Below are 21,181 nucleotides of genomic sequence, written 5' to 3' on the forward strand. Positions count from 1 at the left end.
GTCTCACAATGCATCATGATTCCAGGCTTTAATCTGATTAAAGTAATCAGATTATTTGGTCAAAGCGTAAACAAAGCCACTGGTTTGCCATGATGTTGTCACAAACCTTTAAATAATATACACATTTATTTGTGTCTGAATGTCTGTAAGGTCATTTTTTTTAGTCTTTGACGGAATATTGAATGCACATTTTTATAACTAGTGTCAACATTATTACCAAGATAATCAAGATGAACTTAATTATAAAAAACAACGACAACAAAACCACAACAACACAAATATGTATTTGGTGAGAGCATTTTTCTGATTTCCCTCTCAGAATTCCAACTTTGATCAAAAAGATTAAAATCAGATTTCCATCTTTGTTTTATCAGAGTATGCCCCCCCCCCCCCCCCCCCCCCCCCCCCCCCCCCCCCCCCCCCCACAAATTCTGAATTAAAATGATCTCACAGTTTTTCCCCTCTGGGTTTATTCTAACTTCATTTCTCCTTTCAAACCTCCCCACAGAATTCTGAATTCAGAATTTGAAAAAAAGAAAAAACTGAATTTATTCTGGCTTTGTCTCTGTTTTTTGTTTTGTTGTTTTGTCCATTCCTCGGTGTTCAGAGATTTAAATTGCAGTTGTGACTCATATCTAAAAGCTTGAACTGACTTTTTTCATCAGAGTTCAGATATATTTTTAAGAAGTTTGAAAATGAAATGGCAATTTTAAGGAAGACAATACGAGCAAATCTGTTAAAAAAAAAAGTCAGGGAAAAAAAATCAAAAAAATATCTAAATAATTAATGGGATTAAAGTCAGAATTCTTTTTTATTTTTTCAGAGTTTGCCCCCAAAGCATAATTTTCTTTATCAGACTTCAGAGATTTGAATTGCAGTTTCACCTGACATTTTCCTCTTGGAATTCAAGTAAGAAAATTATTTTAAATCTGTGAGGGGGAAAAAATAAGGAACGATATCTGGATGACCTCTTTGTTTATTGTCAGAATTCTGAGATTAAAGTGAATCTGAATTTTTATCTCAGAGTTTATTTTGACTTTATCTGTTTATTCTGACTTTATTCCTGAGATTTCTGTCTCAAATCTCAGATTTTAATCTGAGCTGTTTGTTTATCGGAAATCAGAAGTTTGACATTAAAATTGTAATTTCGAGGAGTGAAATCAGAATACATCTGTTTAAAACTCAGAAAATATATCACTATAATTTATATGTTTTTTTTTTATTTTTATATTAGACTTTAGTCAGACTTCTCCGCACTCATAATTCTGATTACATTCAAGATTTAAATCAGAATTCTGATTCAAATCTCAAACATTTAACCTGATATGTTCCTTCAAAAATAAAGAAAGACAATCAGATGAGGAAAATTATATTTCAGGAAAAATATCAGAATAATTAATGGATTTAACGTGGATTTTCTGTGAGATTAAAAAGTCAGATTAAATCCCTCCAGACGGCGTGCTGGCCGGGTCCTCTCTGGGCGGAGGGAGCGCGGTTTCTGGGCGCGGGCCGTGAACGCAGCACTTCCTGGGAAAGTGGGAGGCGAATGTTGTCAACGTGACTGTCATCGAGCAGCGTTCACGGGGCAGAGGACAGCCGAGCTGTCGGTGCGGAGCGGAGCTGAGCGGAGCCGGGGAGCCGTCGGTGCTCCGGGACTGTCTGTGTCGTCGGGAGTTGGGAAGTGACCGGGCAGGAGGAGGGTTCAGACGGGCTGAGAGACCTCGGGGGTTCCGGGAGAAGATGGGAATAAAGTCGCTGCTTCCGAATCTTCCCCGGCGGAGCCGCGTTGCTGTAACGTTCAGGGAAACTCGGCGTACATTGTGTCTTTAGACGTTTTCCCCTTTTCTTTCTCTCCTTTTTTTTTCTTCATTATTTTTATTTTTTGGGGGGACTCCACCACCGCTGCGAGCTAGCTTTAGCCAGCCCGCCGCCGACCCTGTCAGACAGCCAGGTACCGGAGAGGAGGAGGCGGAGGCGGCGGAGGAGGAGGAGGAGGAGGAGGAGGAGGGCTCGCTGACAAAGGAAGGTGGCGAGGGAACGATGAACCGCTTTCGGAAGTGGCTGTACAAGCCCAAGGTAAGTTAGCGAGGATCCGCCCGGGCCACCCGCCCGGAAAACACACCCGATCCCCGGACACACACTCACAGACACACACTCACACCGCTGCTAACGTTAGCTGATGTTGGTGTGTGTGTGTGTGTGTGTGTGTGTGTGTGTGTGTGTGTGTGTGTGTGTGTGTGTGTGTGTGTGTGTGTGTGTGTGTGTGTGTGTGTGTGTGTGTGTGTGTGTGTGTGTGTGTGTGTGTGTGTGTGTGGCCCTTTGTTGTTGTTGTTGATGCTTTTGTTTTCAAGCCCCCCTTCAGAGGTAACGGAGCTGGGCTCCGGCTGGTGGACTGACTGCTGCCCTCAGCTGACTCTGCCGTCAGCCGCCCGCAGAGCCTCCAGCAGCCCGCTCCTCACTGCCCGCTTTACCGCCTTCATCAGCACAAGCACCTGATTAACCCCAACAGTGTAGAGTTAACACACAAAGGAAGTCAGCCACTGAGCACCGTCATGCCATCAGATCATCCCCAAAATTAGAACTTTAGTTGAACAATTTACAGTAAAATACTGGATTTCTACCCCATGGAGAGTTTTAGGATTAAAACCGGTATGTGTCATGTGTTTGTAGTCATTTTCTGTAGGGAAAATGATCTAAAACTGGCTTGAAACTGTGTCTAAATAGGATGTACTTCTGAGAAAGGTTATAAAATCTTATTGACATGTCTTAGTTTTCATTATATTGCCATGTAAAGTGTTATCAGCCACAAAGGTTGCAAAACATGCCCCCAGTTTATCTGCCTGCTTGTTTTATGAACACTGGGATTGCGTAAGAGGTCACAGTTTTTCATATTTTATCAGTTCAAGAAAACAACAAGCGTCAGTCAGGTGATGTTGTTTAATAAGAAGTGTGTTGCCAAGACATTGGAACAAATTGGTGTTTGTTATTGATATAAATGTAAAAAATCTAAAGGTTATTCATGAGTTTTTGTAATTTTAATTTACCCAACATTGTCAATTTGTGAAAAAGAAGTTAGAAATCAGTTATTTCCTTGTGGCCTTTTGCCTAATAAAGGGTTAAAAAGTATGAATTGCGGGAAATGAAAGGTGATATTCACATTGTGTGAGTTGAGATGCTACACCTCGGTGAAGTGTTTGCCATTCAGGCTTTGAACAGTGACTCAAAGTAATATGTGCTGAGTCTGTTTTCTTAGCTGTTTACTTAAATGATTGATGGTTTGGGCAGCGTGGCGTTCACATTAATTTGATTTTGTTTGTTGATAGCGCGCATAATCTGAAAACTGCAGCAGCGGTTGTTTGAAAAGCGAAACATCCGTCGAGCGCTGCCCGGGAAACACCGCCTGTCAGCAGAAATCCTCACTTTTTTTGGGGGGTGCCGGGGTGGTAATGGATGCGCGGCGATTCCTTAAATCAAGCTCAGAGTGTGGAAACATGCCTGACACAGCAGAGGAAGTATTAAAGGCTCGGTCGGCTTGTTAAACGAACAGTTCAATATATGCCAGCTGCAGCACCTCTGAGGATGAGTGAGCACAAACGCTTGTCCGGCCTGCAAACGCTTTTCAACTTTTTTCTGTTCACCTGTGTCTGCCGCACGAGCCGCAGATGAAAGGCTGGCCTTGTTTCATAATGGCGAGTCTCAGACGCAGCTCATCGGCATCTTAAACGGCGAGGAGGGTTCTGGGTTCACTTCGGAGGTTGGCGGGTTTGATTTGCAGGATATTGACGTCTGAGCGAAGTGACTGAATCAAACGACACCCGGAGTCTTGAGTTTCTGCCTCAGTCATGTCAGACAAGGCTTAGATCAGAGGCCTGTGATTACATGTCATCCACCTGCCCTCCGCCACACGCACACCTGCGTCACGGGCCCTCTGGTGTGAAACCACGGCTGCTGTCGCAGCGTTTCTGCGGTGCATTGTTGGCCGGAGTGTCGGGGTTCACCAGTGCATTGTTCCACTCGCGAGTGACGGGCGCCCACAACGCGCTGAGCTGCTGCATCACAGCCTCCTCTGCCAAGTCGCAGCCGTGGCGGGAATTAACGGAATTACACACAAGTCTGCGGGATTGAAATGACCAGTTGTGCCTCAAAGGAGCCAGCGGAGAAGTGCTGAAAGCCTCTGTAATTACGCCAATCAGCGTGAAATGACAACAGTAATGAAAGGAAGGCTTAGCTTATTCAGCGCTGCCGATACCAAGCGGCACTGTTTGCTTCTGCTCTCCCTGAAAATATTTCTGTAGTAATCAGAATTGGCGTGCAGACCCCCGTATTGTGGCGCTCGTTGGCGGACGCCTCGTGGCCGTGTCGCTTTGCACGAACGGTGAGCCGTTTATTACTGAGCTGTGTTCTCCTGGAGATAGAGAAGTGATGAATCAGCGCGTTTCCCCCTGACTGGAGCTGAGATATCGATATTTCCAGAGCCTTGCTGTACCTCCTCACTTCAGGAACACAGAGCGGGACTTTCTTTCGCCGCCGAATGAACACTTCGCTAAGGCACTTTGTGCGGAGTGCTTTTGTTTCTCACACTTGTCAGGATGACGGTGTGGTTGTGACACATCCGCCGAGCTGCCGGCGCTGCGTGGGTCACTCTGATTAATCCGATATTTTAAACTGTGTGCTCCCGTGAGGATGATGCACCCTTTGGCTCCGATGCAGAATTCACCATAACACCTGAGGATTTATGAACTCATGACAGTGAGAACAAAGCAGCCGAGAAGAAGGACCAGCGTGCAGAAAGCAGCAGACAGGAAGCCAGTGTTTATATAGAGACGCAGATACATCCCAGTGGATACGGCCTAATGCAAATATTTGATTACAGCAGGACATATTTTATGTGGCAGTTCAGACTCAACGAGGCGCTCTTCCTCCAGCAAACAGGAGGCTTCAGAAGAGTAACTATTGACACCAGAGTTCCAGCTAACGGCAACATGTGGTGCATGGAAGAAGACAGAGAGAGACAGCAGCTTCACAACGCAGCATGCGTCCCCGTTTAATGGACCGGGACTCAAACATGGAGTGGGAGTGTTGTCAAAAAGTTTCCAGAAAGTTGACCTTTCAGAGGCTGTTTGTCTTGTAAACAAGGCCTTGGTTCTCCACTCTCACACTCATGAGAAACGTAACTTTGTGTCTCACGTCTTTGCGTCCTGCTGACAGGACGTGTAGATCGGGGTGGGTGCAGCGGGTGGGACTGGAACCGGGTGCAGCCGGAGGTGAGCGCCCCCGCCGGCCCGGCCCGAGCCGCGAGCTGTCACTCTGACGGATGAGCCGGCGCGCAGCTGAAGGTCAGATCCCGAGCGCCTGATGGAACGGTGTCGGGGTGGCGAGCAGGGGCCGCACAGGAAGTGAGCAGGTTTAGAGTCCTGACGCCGCCCCCTCCATCAGTCACCCCTCAAACTCCGCTCTGACGGATGGGAGGTGAAGAGGTGCGAAACTGGAGCCGGCTCTCGTCTCTCAGCTCCTCTGAAAGCCTCTCTGCGGCTCTCTGCTTCTCACTAGCAGGTTTTCTCTCTCTTCTCCGTGATATCTTCTATTTGGAGGAGAAACTGTTCACATGAAACCAGTTAAACCAGTCTCTAAGCCCAGGAGGAATGAAAAAGGCGACCTGCTGCACGGTGGTGTTACTGTGAGTGAAATCATGAAGAAAACATTTATTTCTACTAATTTTCTTACTATTTTCACTACTTGGTAGTTTTTAGAGTTGACATTCACCGTAATAACAATCCAACCTGATCATCTGTTCATAGGAACGTCCCTGTTCTCCGGTGTTGGTGTTTATAGTGTGTAGCTGTTTGTGCCCGCAGGTGGCCACACGTTAAAACTACATGGTAACCGAACCCAAAGCGTAGCGCTGTGACCGCACAAAAACCATGTCTGTTTACGTTTTTATTTCCGTTCATCGTGAATCAGCCGTCTCATCTTGACAGTGTCATTTGTTGTTATGAGTCTTTTCCCTGAAGGTGGTTTAGTGTCACATCCTGTCTGAGCTAACCATACAGAAATCCACAAGAAGAAAATGACCAAAGTCACTTTTAAGTAAATGTGTGGCTATCTGGCTAAAAAATTGGCAAATGACACAAAAAATCATTTCCAAAGCAAGCATGCAGCTTTAGGTGGAAAGTGTCCGTCAAGACGATAACAAATAGAAGCAATTTGTTAAATTGTAATTTTTAGGATGTGTAACCTTTATTCGAAAAGATTCTGATAAATGGCTGTAAATGTTGCAGACAGCTGTGTGTGAGAAGTATTGGCTCCATCTGTAGTTTGTTTCAGTTGATTGTTTGAAACTGAGGGGAGGAGCCAGTTTCTAAACCCCCCGAGATGCAGAATAAAATGTCTTCATTTATTCTTAACAGTTCAGTTTTTATAGTGTGTAAAAACAGTGGAAAGTGTGCTGTGGCGACTTGATGAGGATTTCTATTTTATTTAGTTGTAAAGAAAAGGAAAGATGAACTGGTTGTTTATTATTTCTGCTTCAGCTGCTGATTACAGATTTAGATTCTTTGCACATGAGCTGAAGTATTTCAGGTCCATTTTAGTTTTGTTCTTTATCAGCTTATCTCAGAGTTTTGAATGTTTAATTAATAAGATGACAAGTCGACGAAGCAGCAAACCGTCGAGCTGCAGCTTCATGTTTAGCCCCGTTTCTGGACTCCTTTGTTGACGTCCCATTCTGGTTGCCCACCAGCCGTGTGGTAATTGATTTGGTGTCAGCCGCCAGGATTTAGAGAGCTGACCCCAGTGCAGACGGAGACAGGCCGGGCGATTGAAAGCCGTTTTAAATTCATTGCGGGGTTGAGGAATCGGGACCCCGTCCAAGGTGTGTGAGAGAGCCGTGATTGGAGGAAAGCAGCAGATTTAAAGGTGTCATAGAGACCTGAGCATGTCTGACGAATTGAAAAACTAAACATTCATTCATTACCTCTCAGGTTAAATCAGCTCAAAATGCTGTTTTATATTCAATCTGAATACGGAGTGCTCTGAGTTACAGGAAAGCTGCGTGATGGGAAAAAGGCCTTTTCACTTTCCTGCAGTCCCGAGGTTCGCATGTCAGAGGCTGGAGGAGTCGCTTGACTGGCATTCATTTAATCTCCACTGACGGCAAACAAAGACGCGTGCGCTCACACATGTGCCGCTGCCTTCCTCGGCTGTCACTGTGCATGATTTAGGACAGCCTGCGCGACGCCTGCTCACACTCTCTGCTCATAACGACGACCGGCGTCCGGACAGACCCGGCTCGGAGTGGGAGCAGGAGCCACGCTCGTCTGAGCCCTTCGCCCCCGAAAACTCCAAATTGATATGTAAAAATCACATTCCTGTCTAGTTGTGGGTCGTATAAGCAGATTATTTCTTGCGTAAGAACTTCTGGTGTCCCTGGTGTGTCACCGCGCCGCCGTCGGGGGCTCCTGCGCTCACCTTCCAACCACCCAAATCCCCTGAGCCCCGCGGCGTTACCGCAGCATCCCGCGCCGTGCCAGGCACATGCCCGGGCCGGTGCTGCAGTCCAAATGCCAGATTAGAGCGCAGAGATTATAGCTGGCGTCCAGATGGGCGGCCCACTCTGAGTATATTGAGTAAACGAGTTAAATCTGCCGTCCTCTGTGGATCCGCATCAACTTTCGGCTTTTTGAGCGCAGAGACACTCTCCAGCGCTGCAGAGAGGAATGTGACCGGAGTGAGTTTAAGAAAGTGGGAGTCTGTGGAGGGGAAGTCGTCATCAATAACCCAGAGGTAGGCAGAAAAGCCCTGATGCAAGCTGAACATGAAAGGAATGAGTCGACACGGCCGGACCTGGCTCAGCACAACACCACGTTCTGAAGAGATGATCCTCTTTATTGTGCCAAACTTAATATGAATAATGGTTTCCCCGTTGGAGGAAGTTTCCTTGTTTGCTCCAAAGCGATGGGCTCGCTCCCGCCACGGCTTTTATGCTGAGTCCTGAATAATAAATAAGGTGATGAACTGTACCCGGCTGCTGTCTCCTCTCCCTGCCAGTCTGCCGGCTCACTGAACGGAGCAGTGAACTGGTTTCCCCCTACAGCGCCGTTTGCCTCTGATCTCTGGAAAGCAGCCAGGAGGCAGCAAATTGAGCCTGGAATAGAGTATGGAGGGCAGAGGCACGGTTTCTCATCAGTCCCCTAAGTGGGCTCAGTGTTCGTGTGGATGCTCATGAAGCATTAGGCCGACAGCCGTCACCGTCTGCGCCGTCTGAATGGAAATGAAGCCCGGGTCCGGCGCCGCCTGACGCGCCGGCCGGACAGCAGCGGGCAACTTCCTGCGGCACGTTTCAATAACGCTGGTTATTGACGACGCTTTAAACCAGAAGGACAGAAGTGTCTCTGAGTCACGGCGGCTCAGCAGCTAATGGTCGCTCTGGGTGAACTTGCGGCTGAAACGGAGCGTCTGAGGCCGCAGTGGGGGGAGATTTAGAGGGAGGACGCCGGGGACAGGTGACAGCAGGAGGATGACAGCAGAGTGGCGTGCCACAGGGGACCGGGGCCAAATCTGCTGAATCACTTCCTCCTCTGACACAAGGTAGAGCTGTCATTGGTGGCGACGGCACAGCTCGCCGGCTCAGGACTCACGGCCGCCGATGCCCGCTAACCGCCACACCTTTCAGCACCCTGTGTTCGCCGTCTTCCAGATTTCACCGTGGCTTCGGCCATGTGTGGAGGTTCACAGAAATCCATTCATAGCTCTGCTGTATTTTTAACCATTTACTCTAACTTTGTGAAGGAGAAGTCAAACGCCATGCTTTTCTCTGTGCCAGCTCCGGTTATGTAAGAAGATAAAAGCCAGCACTTCTTTCTACTGATAGCTTCTTTTTTTTTCTTAACTTTTCAGAGCAACATCGTCTCTGACTCATATTCCATCTGTGAAAGTAAATATTTCCACTGGACATCTGAATCCCTCACAGAGGACCGCACTGCCTTTGTGTTCCCTTTTCAGCACACTACTTTCTGCCTTTGTGGCATTAAATATGGAAGAAGTGTGGCCAGTCGGGTCGTATCACGATATATATGTGCATTTGTTTCCACCTTTAAGAATCCCAGTCTGGACTCTATGGACCAGTTTTGGTCCGTACGCCATATGTTTGACACCTCTGCCACGAAGGAACTTGTTTGTGCGCTCTGACTAGTTCTATTCAACTTGGCGGAGTTCACACACAGAGCAGACAAATTCCACTCTTCAGATGTACAGATACAGATAAAACACAGTCTGGGAGAAGCAGAAGTACAGAAGTGAAAGGTGAAAAGTGCATTTCAGAAGGCTTTTCTGCCAGCTGCTGTTGTTCTTCAAGCAAACACGGGCGAGATAAATCAAGATGGAGAGCGGACGTTGAGTTATTAAAGGAGGTGTTTCTCTCACTTGAGCTGGAAGTTTGTTCCCAGCCTGCAGCGTGACGCTGAAATGTTTTTAATGTGCCGAGCAGAGCAGCTCCAGAGGATCTGAGAGGCGGTCTAGTCGGACGGACAGGTGTGAGGGTGCAGGGCCATGCTGAGACCTCGAAGGACTCAAGCTTGGAGATTGGTTTATTCTGTCAGTATTTCTCAGATGGAATGTTTTGTTGGTGCAGTTGTGTGAATATGCTGTGCGTCTGTACACACACTAGTTCATCTAAAACATCTCAGAGCCGTTGGATCGGGGTCAAGGGGACTCAGTCATGTGTCTTGTCTTATCTTATCTTTGTTAAGAAACCAAGTGTCTCCTGGGACACATGACCAGGCTGACCTGGTTCAGCTCCGGTGAGATCTTCACTGCATTTCCCTTCGTCCAGGAGCCGAAGCTCGTGAACTCCAGCCCGTTCAGACCTTTCCTCCAATCGCTGAGAGAACGGTCGCTTCACGACGAGCCGCACGCCGAGCGGCTCGAGCGCCGCCGTCTATCTGCAGCTGAACCGGCGAGCCGCCTCTGACTTTTCCCCCATGATGCAGCGCTGCAGGAATGTTCCCTCTCGTGTGAGGAATGCAGCAGCAGCAGGAGGCTCACAGGACGGCGTCTGTCTCAGACACGCCGTTTCCTCCTCCTCGGAGATCTCCCCCTGAATGCCTGGACCGAGCCTCGCCGTCTCCTCGCCCTGCTTCCTGCTTCTCGCCCCACTTCAGGCCGCCGACCGTCACTGTTGCTCCGATCAGAGGTTAAAGATGTAAAGATAAACACCTCGTCTTCATTTCTTCCTGTGGATCCAAGATTCCCGCTCGGTCTCCATTAGCCGACACGTTGAGGGAACTGACCTATATTTGTTTCCATTATAGTGAAGCTAATTCAGGGTTTAATCAGCCGCATGTGGCTCTCCAGCCCCGCTGATCTGGCTCCCCGCCGCGGCCTCAGAATCTTCTGTAAATAAATATATTCATCTGTTTACAACTTTGAGAGGTTGTCTTCTGCACAACAAGACACCCTTCCACTCACGCGACTTTAAGGAGTTTAAACGGCTAAAAGCTGTGAAAATGGTTTAAACTGAAATAGAGAGCTGAAAAGTAAGTGAATATCCCTGAAACAGTTCAGCTCTTAGTTGAAGCTCTTTACTCTCATAAGCTACAGTTTTGGAGAAAGGCTGACCTGCCTGGAAGCATCCTCCTCCTCCTCCTCCTCCTCCTCACCCAGGAAGACTCTGACCAGGAGTGTCGTCCGGCTGTAGCTCGCCAGGCGCTAATTGGCGTGCTGTCTGCTGCAGCAGTCTTTCTGCCCTGGCAGGAACAATGCGGCCCAGCTGAAGGATATATCTGTGTTTTCTCCTCCTCACCGTTTGTTTCATTATTAATGAGAGAGAGCGAGGGAACGGCAGCGTGTATCATATTCGGAGAGAAGTGGCGGTCCGCCGGGAGAGCGTCACGCAACAGGAAATACTGCAAACCAGAGGGAAAAGGTGAAGAACATCAGGAGGGCGCGGCTCACTCCTCCTCCAGTCCGCGCAGTCCGTTCGGGCCGTGCGGCCTGCGACGGTGCCCCTCGCCATGTGGGCGCCGTTTCCACAGCCATTGACCTTTGGGCCTTGGGTTCGAGGATTCTGAAAGCTGCTGTGAAACCCGTGAAGTCGGGATCCTGTCTCACAGATGATCGATCCTGTCTGGAGATATGTTGCGGCGTGTGTGGTGGAGTGATTCGCCGTGCTGCTCTCGATGGCGGCGGCGTGGCGGGAGATAATGACGCGAGTCCTCGCAGGCCCAGGCTGTCTAATTACACCCCCCCTACTGGGGAGCCTTCACTCTGCATTAACCTTCATTAACGCCTCTCTTCAGCATCGATGGCTCACTTTCTGATCGTGGATCAGTCAGACTGACATTGATAAGAAACATTAGCGTCTGTAAATATAAAGTTACATATATAAAAATGTGTAAAAGACTCGTTGGGTATCTCCAGACTGAATGTTTTGCTCCTTGCAGATCTTCTACCTGCACCTCTCCATCCCCTCCAAAGCGCTCCACGGTTCTCCTGATGCTGTTCCTGGATGCTTCTGCTAAACAGAGACATTTAGAAACGTCCTGCGCTCTTTAATCCTGCCTGCTTCCCTCTATGCGCGACATCTGCTCCTGCGTTCTGCAGGTGAAATGAATAATTGACTCGTCGTGCAGGATTTGGACACTGGGGAGGTCCACTGGGGTAGAATGAAGATTAAAACGGCGATCAGCGCCTCGTGACGGACGTCACGTAATGAGACGTGGCGTGTTTATTACTCGTTAGCCTCTCGGCTAGAAGTCCAGATGTTCAATGGTGGAATTACAGCTGTCAAAATGCAGCTTTAAAGCGCTGAAGGCAGCGTTTTGTCAGCGATCCTCTGAGCCGCAGGACACACAAATTATTTATTCCACCTTCAGAAATGAGCAAACTCTGAAGAATTACAATACGTCTCATTGTGAAAAATAAAACGCACATAAAACATCAGAATTACAACGATCACGTGATCTCGTTTCTGAGTTGATTTGAATTCTTACGAGCGCTGGGCCAAAATGCAGGTTATTACTCATGGAAATAAAATGAATTCTGTTGTGTTAGTGTGTATTTAGCTGTACTGATTTATTCAGTTTCAGTTGACAGATTCTGGTGTGTTTGGAAGGAGGGTTTTTTTTTTTCCCAGCATGCCTACTTCCTGGTGTATTTTAAGAGACTCGTGTGTCATGAGGTTTTCAGTCCGCCCGGCCCGCTGTCTGCAGGCCCTGGCGCCCCGGATCGACCCGACCCTCGCTGTGTTTGGGGTCAGGAGAAACTCGTGTTTGCTTTTGATGTTCGGTTATTTCCTCTGTAAATAAGACGCTGTTGCGAGACGGGAGGTCGGGTCGCAGGATCTCATGGATGAGGGAGCTTTGTTTTGGTTACGAACCAGCGAGAAGAACACACAACTGTCGATACGACACGCCTGCTGATGAAACTGATGCGGTTACCTTACTAGTTATGACAACAGGAACTGAATGACCGTCCTGTGTTTCCCCCCGTGTGCGTGCAGAGGACGGACCCGCAGCTCCTGGCCCAGTTCTATTACGCCGACGAGGAGCTGAACCAGGTGGCCACCGAGCTGGACAGCCTGGACGGCAGGAAGGACCCTCAGAGATGCACCCTGCTGGTCAACCAGTTCCGATCCTGTCAGGTCAGTCCGGAGAAGAAGAACACTCATCGAACCTTTTGTTCTAGAGCCTACAGAAATAATAATAATAATAAAAACTTCTCTATGAATCCACACTGGGCCTTGGTTTTCCACGTCTATTTTGGATTTGTTGTATTCACCTGTCTGGCCCCTGCTTTGGCCTGGAAACTATAAATAGGCAGTGGCCTTATTATCCCTCTCTGGATTCATGGAGCTGATAGGAGTCTTGCCTCGGCAGACGGCGCTTTGCCGGCTTCCTTTATGAACCAGTTCTCGTGATAAGGTGAGATAAGCAGACTTGGTCTGGAGGCAGCTGTTGGACACTTTCGTCTTCGCTCTGATAGCTGCGGCCCGTGTTATGTGGGCTGATCGTCGATGTTTACAGGAGCAGGTGACGTCGGGAGGAAACGTACGATTACAATCGGTTGGTTACTTTGTCTGATTTCGTTAATATTCAGGTCGAGCTGTTCCAAACCCTCCACAATAAGAGCGCAGGGTGGTTCATCAGGTCAGTCCTGGATTCTAGAAAGTGTCTTTTTTTATTATTTTGTGAGCGCAGACAGACTCGGAGGCCGCTGGTAACAAAGTGAATATACTGTGAATGTTGGAAGACGTTACAGTTTCAGCTGTTTTCCGCGGTCAGGTCTGAGAGATGATGAGGTGAGTGATCTGGAGGTCGTAGAGGAGGTTTTCCACCGCCTCCACCCCCCACTGGCAGGGCACACAGGGAGAACCACTTAATAAGGTCATCACTTGATCCCCGGCTGTGCTGCGTCTCTCCCCTCCATCCGACTGCCACCCTCATTTCCTCCGCTGCTCCGTTCTCCATCGTCTGTCTTTGTGAATGAGTGAACGGCGTGACGCTGCGTCTCTCGCTCCAATCACCCTCTGACTGGTCAGCAGCCATTTAAAGGCGCCCCTTTAAAAACCGGAGCGGCGTGTCTCCGAGGCCTGGAGAGTTTTGGAGAAAGAGGTGAGCAGCGGGACGCCCCGAGGCCCCGAGAAAAGAAGGCGAGTACATTCAGGCCCAAATGTTGCGCTTGAACCCGCCACGGCAAATATCAGCTCTTATTCACGGCCCTCTGTGGGGCTGCTGGCATGCTGCTCGTATTATGGCTGTTCTTACAGAGTGGCCGGCAGGAGCCAGCCACTGCGTGTGTGTGTGTGTGTGTGTGTGTGTGTGTGTGTGCGCGTTTCCAAGTGGTCAGAGATCGAGTTAGATGGCTGCAGAGGAAGGCGAGGCTCCTTAACAAAGGAGAGACGGCAGACGGCTGTCCTGCCAGACTGACTGAAGCCGGCAGAAGCGAAGGTTATCTGCGGTGTCCCCTGCCGGCGGACGGCGGCGGCGGCGCGGTGGCACCCGGGACACATGTGCCGCACGCTGCTCTCTCGCTCCTTCTCCCTCTCTCAAAGCTTTTTAATCTGTCTCCTCGGGGCGAGCGGAGAAAGACGCAGTGCTGTGCCTGACAAGATTACGGTGCGGCTGCGGCTGAGTGAAAGGCTCATTGTAAGTCATTGTTGTGGCGGTTGTACACGCCAGCGGCACATAAGCTCTTGATTAGCTCCTGTTGTGTGTGACACTGCATTTTCACTGCGGGAGTTATGGACTTAAGTTCAGTGTTTTTTATTACGGGAGAACGCAGCTGAGAGGGTCCTGGAGGTCTCACACACTTTGTTAAACTGTCTTCATTCATTCACTAATCAATGTTCTTCAAACACAGCAAAACCAAGGCCTTTCTGGAAGTGTGAATTATTTACAAACCTCTGTTAAAACGTGGAGAAAAGGCTTTTCTTCCCACCCAGTTTGTTGAATTCCCCGTCCCGTCACTCTGCTGTTCGCTCGCAGGACAACGTGTTGAACATCATCAGCCAGATCATGGATGAATGTATCCCCACCGGCCGGGCCAACCGGGACTTCAGCGTCAAGTTCCCCGAGGAGATTCGCCATGACAACTTGGCCGGGCAGCTGTGGTTTGGGGCCGAAGTACGTATTCCCTCCTGCTTCGCTCGAGAGCAAAACAACCTGGAGCGCACGGGAAGAGCAAATTATCTTTACTCGCAAGTCTCTTTGACGTCTCTGTGATGGATGTAGATTTCAAACCGGTTGAGTCTGACGCTGCGTTTGCTCATGTGAAGTTTGCGTGTCCAGTGTTTGGCTGCAGGCTCCATCATCATGAACAGGGAGATCGAGAGCATCGCCATGAGACCCCTGGCGAAAGACCTGACCCGCAGCCTGGAGGAGGTGCGCAACATCACCAGAGACCAGGCCCTGAGGGACCTCAACCTCTACACGGACCGCATGAAGGACGCCTTGAGACATTTTGACAGCCTTTTCGCTGAGTTTGAGCTCAGGTAACCTTTGTCCTGAACCTGACTGTCACCCAGTTGAAGTTTGACTCCGGATAAATCACTATGTTCCACTCTGTCTTTGATATGCAGCTATGTGTCAGCCATGGTGCCTGTGAAGTCTCCCAAAGAATACTACGTGCAGCAGGAAGTGATTGTGCTCTTCTGTGAGACTGTGGAGAGGTGAATACACACCGAACCCCAGAACCGTCACCTGCCTCGAGTCGGGGCTGGGATATCACTCCTCGTATTGTGTTTGTGAGTTGTGAGAGATGTGTTGTGTCGCCGCAGGGCCCTGAAGCAGGGATACCTCACGCAGGACATGATCGACGACTACGAGCCTGCTCTCATGTTTACAATCCCCCGACTGGCCATCGTGTGGTGAGTGCTGCTCGTCCTCATGGCGGCTGATTAATTTTGCATCGTTCTCTCGCCTCTAATGAAGCTTTCGCCGTGTCTTCCTTCAGCGGCCTGGTTGTGTATTCAGACGGACCGCTCAACCTCGACCGGAAATCCGAGGACATGTCGGAGCTCTTCAGGCCCTTTCGCACTTTATTGAAGAAAATCAGGTTTGGGGCTTTTGAATTCACTCTCGATGATCCTTTTCGCCGTGAGGCCGTGCAGTAACTTTCTTCCTTCCCGCAGAGATCTGCTGCAGACCCTGACGGAGGAGGAGCTGATGACGCTGGAGAGGAACCTGTGCATTTCCCAGGACGGAGAGTTGTCTTCCAACCAGAGTCTGGCCTCAAACGGCACGCCGGCGGCGGTCCAGGAGAACCGCTCCTCCTGCAGCCCCCCCGGCGACGCCGCCCGGGAGGAGGGCGAGGCCGCCGAGGAGCACAGCGCCGTGTTCGTGGGTCAGGGGGAGCAGGTGGCGGAGGTGGAGAAGGGCTGGGAGGAGGTGGAGACGGAGCTGGGGGAGGAGGAGCGGGAGCCGGGCCTGCTGTGCGAGGAGGCGGAGGAGGCGGAGCTGGCCTGCTCCATGCAGTACGACGAGGAGGAGCTGGAGCAGCTCAACATGATGGTGTACCGGGTGGGGGACGAGATGTCCACGCTGCTGTCGCCCCCCAGCCAGGGCCAGTCCCCGGCGCGCCGCCCCGCCGGGGGGGAGTCCAGCGGGGCGTCCAGCACCGAGGCCTCGCCGCGCCGCGCCCCTGCCGGCGGGCGGGGGAGGCCCGGCGCCGCCGTGGAGGAGGAGGACCGGGTGTTCTTCATGGAGGACCTGCACGCGGCGGTGGACAGCATCACCAGCGGCGCCCGGGACGCCTGCCGGTGCGTGGAGACGGCCCGGGCTGCGCCGCCCCGCCCCGGGCCGCGGCCCGACCCGCGGCCCGACCCGCTCCAGAACGGCTGGCACGGCGAGGCCACGTCGGAGCAGCCGTGTCCGCGGCCGCGGGGCCCGAGCTCCGCCAAGCGGCCCCCCTGCACGGCGGCGCCGCGACGCGAGCCCCCGCCTTGCGCCAACGGCTGGGAGACGGGCGTGGAGGGCACGGCGGCCGAGACCGCCGAGGTCATCGCCCACCGCATGGGCGGGATGAAGCTCTCCGCCACCGTCATCTTCAACCCCCGCTCGCCCAGCCTGACGGAGCTGGCCGTGGACAAGCTGCTGCTGCCGCGGCCCCCGCCCTCCGACATGGAGCCCTGCGGCCCCCTGGTGGCCACCCACTGCCTGCTCAACTCCTGCGTGTGCTGCGGGAGCTGCGAGGACGGCCACGACGACGCCGCCGGCCCGGACGCCCCCGGGCTGGGGCTGGGCCTCGCCCTGGGACTGGACAAGAGCGGCAAGGCCCCCGCCTCCGGCGCCGTCATCCAGTCCGCCGCCTGCCAGCTGCCGCTGCCCCCGCGGGGCCACGAGCCGCAGGTTATCCCCCCGTCTCTGCGCTGCGCCGCCGAGCCGCTGGAGGAGGACTCCGCCCCCCAGGGCGGGGCCTTCCCCTGCGGACACCAGCTCAGGACCGGAAAGAGGCAGAGGGAGGACGAGACGGAGAGTCTGGACGTGAGGAGAGACACCAAAGAGGACGGCAGGAGGAGCTCCAGGTGAGACGGGCGCCGCCCTCTGTCCAGTTTCGCCTCATCTCTCCTGCTGCTTCCCTCATTCATGATTTGCCCTCCTGGACTCGACGTTGTGTTTGCCTCCCTTCGTTGCATTCCTCCATATCACTTTTTCCTTTCTGTTGGTTTTTGGCTGTGTTCAGTTTCCAGAACTCCCCCCTCAGCTCTGTGTCAGGTAGTGACTGTGAGAGTGTGTCGGTCACCACCTGTAGTCTGTCCAGCAGTGCGTACACTCCCAGGTAAACCCCCCCCCCGTCTGTCTCCTCGTTCCCTGAACGCTCCCGCTGTGGAAATGTCTCTTCAGTGATGACTGACTCCGAATGTCTTCATCCGACTGTTCAATACGGCTTTGGGCTCTTCACACTAACTTCTCCATCTTCTGCCTATTTTCTGATTGAACTGAGGTGTTAAACATAAGGCCTGTGGGCCAGAATCAGCCGGGTAGAAGCTCTTATCCAGCACTCCAAACTTTAAAGTTTAAATTTAAAAGTTATTGAGACTCTAATTCACCGGTGACGGCAGTCAGTGAAGCTTTCAGTCGCCTCCCTGCGACTCCTCCTGCCGCCTGTCAGCTTCATTCTCCACCCACACTTCTAATTTCTCCTGGAAAATGCGACCTGCCTGTAGTGAGACGCCTCTGCTCTCCCTGCAGCCCGGTCAGCAGCCTGACCTCCAGCTCAGGGACTTCAGAAGACCTGGACCACCAGGAGATCCAGCTGGCGCTGCACGACGCCAAGATGGCGGCCAGGAACAAGATCCGGTCCCGGTTCCACAGCAGCAGCGACCTGATCCACCGCCTCTTCGTTTGTATATCAGGTAAGGTCCCGAACCCGGGTCAGCTGAATGCCCAAAGTCTCCCGGTCTCTCTGGACTCACCTCGTGTCTCCGGCGTCTCCCGGTCTCTCCGGACTCACCTCGTGTCTCTGGAACTCAGGTGTTGCCGACCAGCTGCAGACGAACTACGCCAGCGACCTTCGCAGCATCCTCAAGACTCTGTTTGAAGTCATGGCAACCAAGTGCGAGCAGGGAGACAGCGATCAGCAGAAGAAAGGTGAAGACACGTTTTAAATATGAATCCTCTCGTTAGCTTCTCTCACAGACGGGAAACAATCAGACCAAGGTTTTGAGTCTCTGCGTTGTGCGAACAGCGTCTGAACAGTCGGCCCCTCCTCCGGCCGTTAGTGAATCCAGCCTCTTCCTGTAAAGCCTCTCTCTCCTCGGCTCTGCGCTCTCTGAGCCGGGACTCTGCAGCAGCCGGGCTTTCAACACAAACAACAATCAATCACGCCACGCTGGTTCAAATTTCTTCTTTTATGGTGTCCGCCAGGCCCCGTTCTGCGCAGTGCGGTGCTGGAGGACTGCGCTCTGTGTCAGGAGACCGTCTCCTCCTCAGAGCTGGCCGCCAAGGCCCGAGAGGGCCAGTTCGAAGGTCAGAGTTCAGCGCAGCCGGCTCCTTCTCCCTTCTCCCGCCTCCCGCTCACGCCTTTCCGTTTGTTTCCGTTCAGACCCTCCTGACTGGGTCCCCGACGAGGCCTGCAGCTCCTGCATCGCCTGCAAGGCTCCGTTCACCGTCATCCGCAGGAAGCACCACTGCAGGAGCTGTGGGAAGGTACGCTCTGTCCCGCAGGACACCCAGATCCACGGATCATTCCGAGGACTTGGTGGTTTAGTAAAACCTGACTGTGCTGGACGAAGCGTCCCTCTGCTGATGTGCACGGTGACCTTTAACCTTTCCCTGTCTCCAGATCTTCTGCTCGCGCTGCTCCTCCCACTCCGCCCCGCTGCCCCGGTACGGCCAGGTGAAGCCGGTCAGAGTCTGCACCCACTGCTACATGTTCCACGTCACGCCCTTCTACAGCGACAAGGCGGCCATCTGACCTCCGACCCCCGCACCGGAGGCACACGGTCCAGCACAGGCGCGGCTCGTGCAGCGCGGGCGGTCCAGCGGCGCCGGAACCTGCTGAACGTCCAGAGCGGGGTGTGATGGGTGGAAGCCGGTGATGGAGGAGCAGCAGGAGGAGCGGAGCGGCGCCGTGCGGCCGCCGTCCTCTGTAGCAGTTCACCTCCTTCCTCTACTGTTTGTTGCTATTTGCTTTGGGTGTAAATGAAAGAACCCGCGACGAACTTTCCAAACGCTTCTGCGAGCTTCCAGGAGGACTGGGAGTCCTGAAGAGAATGTAAGACATGATCGCCATGTAAATAAACCAGGAGAGTTCTGGTACCTGAACGCAACGCGTCTTCAGTCAACGGTTGCCAAATAGGGGAACTGGAAACGCTTTAAAACATCCCAGCAGCCCCACATGTCCCAGCAGCCCCAGCAGCTTCCCGTCCCGACCCCTTCCTGCTCCTAGCGGCTGTGAATGTGGCAGGAAGTGTGGCTCCTCAGTGATGGGCCGGTCCTGCTGCCTCTGCTCTGGTCCGGCAGCAGACTCTGGATTAAAGGGATTCCTCCTCCTCCTCCTCCTCCTCCTCCTCCTCGCCGTCGGGTCTGGCAGGCCCTCTAGTGGAGGGTTGACCTCTCTTGGCTCCCTTCAGCACCACAATGTGTAGAAGTTAGTTCCAACCAGAGGCCTTCTCAGGTGCTGGCCTTCAGGACTCGAGGCCGCTCTCATGGCTCATCCTCTTCCTCACTGATGTTTTAGTGCAATATTGTGACTACTGATCGCGTCGCTCCTGCACTTTCTGCGCTCCTCAAACCGCAGGAAGGGGTTTTCTTTTCGAGGAGCAGACTTGTGCTGAAAAGTGTTTACACTGAATTGTTTCCTTCACGACCCGCTCCTGACCTCCGCTCGGCTCATCAGTCTGCTTCCAGCACACACGGTATCTTCCACACACACACACACTCGGAACATCCGTCTGGACGTCATGTGAACGCTCTGGAGTGGCCCACATGGCTCTGTCCGCTCTGCTCTCAATCACAGCAGCTCTCTCAGGCATCACTACAACCTCTCTCACTGCTCTCCTCATCCAAACATGTAATCTAAAGGTTTGCTTTGTTTCTTTTATAAAGAACAGAAATAATGTATGAAGCTATAATTACTTTTGTGTAAAATAAATAAAAGAAATCATGCAGTAATTAAAGGGCGGGAGATCCTATTGTTATTATTGTTTCAGAGCTTGGTCTTATTTTATAAAACTCCAGAATCATTTCCATGATAGCTGTGTAAAATATCCAATTAATAAATAATGTTCTATAGTTTTAAATGCCATGTATATTGAAATAAATGACTTTTTCCTGTTTGAAGCGCTGCCTCTGTTCTTTCACATCTTCATTTAATCACCCACTTCATAATAACTGAATTTAATAGAAACAATATTGCTTATAACACAAATAGAATTCAGATTGATTCAGAATACTGACGTCTGATTGTTTGTTTTTTGTTTTTTTTTCATGACTCTTCAGTGAAAATGTTCATTTGCTGTTTGGGTTGTGCCGTGCCTGTGTTTGCTGGCGCTGGAGTTGGCGCCGTCAGCCCACTCGTCTGATGAGCAGCATCCTGCAGAGCCCGGCTTCATGGACTCTGCAGGACAGACGCATTATCCCGCTGTCCACAGGTTGTCCACGTGGTTTACAGAGGCATAGCTACTGCTGGGGAGGGCCCGCATCAGCCTGCTATGATAAATGTTTCTTACTGTCATCACTAAACGTTCTGCAGAGAATTCAGGTTCATACCAAACGGTTTATTCAACTTATATCCAACAGTATATGAAGTTATGAAAATATAGCAAGAGAAAACCAACATGCTGTACGTGCGTACAGAAGAACATGCAAACTCCGCACAAGCAGTCTGCGAACTCAAACTGGGTTTATTCTCAATCAGTGCATGAAAGCTACTAAGGTTTGCTATATAGTGGGGATGGAGAAAAGTCAACAGTTTAATGAGACTCAGACAGATTAATATAATCACTGTGTTAATCGCAAAAAGACCTGCAGACTCAAACCTGGACACTAAGGAGTGTGCTGACCACTACACCACTGTACCAACTGTGTGTCATATATAGACTATAGATTAGCATCACTGCCATCAAATCACTAATTGCCAATATTGTTTCAGTGTGAAAGTGTTTTTGTGGTATTTAAAATGAGATTTCTCATACTAACCACAACTGTCACCCTCTCATCTGCATTTTAAGCCATTATCTTTTAAT

General features: G+C 51.2%; 1 protein-coding gene across 2 annotated transcripts; it reads left to right on the forward strand.

Moving 5' to 3' along the window:
* The first annotated feature begins 1,577 nt into the window (after positions 1 to 1,577).
* zfyve28 (zinc finger, FYVE domain containing 28) lies at positions 1,578 to 20,276 on the forward strand. Of its 2 annotated transcripts, XM_030116855.1 has the most exons (14): positions 1,578 to 2,076; positions 12,497 to 12,637; positions 14,481 to 14,618; positions 14,784 to 14,986; positions 15,074 to 15,163; positions 15,272 to 15,361; positions 15,448 to 15,549; positions 15,626 to 17,017; positions 17,176 to 17,271; positions 17,685 to 17,848; positions 17,967 to 18,083; positions 18,360 to 18,461; positions 18,538 to 18,641; positions 18,778 to 20,276. In XM_030116855.1, the coding sequence occupies exons 1-14, from the start codon at positions 2,041 to 2,043 to the stop codon at positions 18,907 to 18,909; spliced, it is 2,907 nt and encodes a 968-aa protein (XP_029972715.1). In that variant the 5' UTR covers positions 1,578 to 2,040; the 3' UTR covers positions 18,910 to 20,276. The 2 variants fall into 2 exon arrangements, with proteins under 2 accessions (XP_029972715.1, XP_029972716.1); XM_030116856.1 differs by lacking the exon at positions 17,176 to 17,271.
* Positions 20,277 to 21,181: the final 905 nt, after the last annotated feature.

This window comes from Salarias fasciatus, chromosome 19 (assembly GCF_902148845.1).
Source record: "Salarias fasciatus chromosome 19, fSalaFa1.1, whole genome shotgun sequence".
Lineage (NCBI taxonomy): Eukaryota > Metazoa > Chordata > Actinopteri > Blenniiformes > Blenniidae > Salarias > Salarias fasciatus.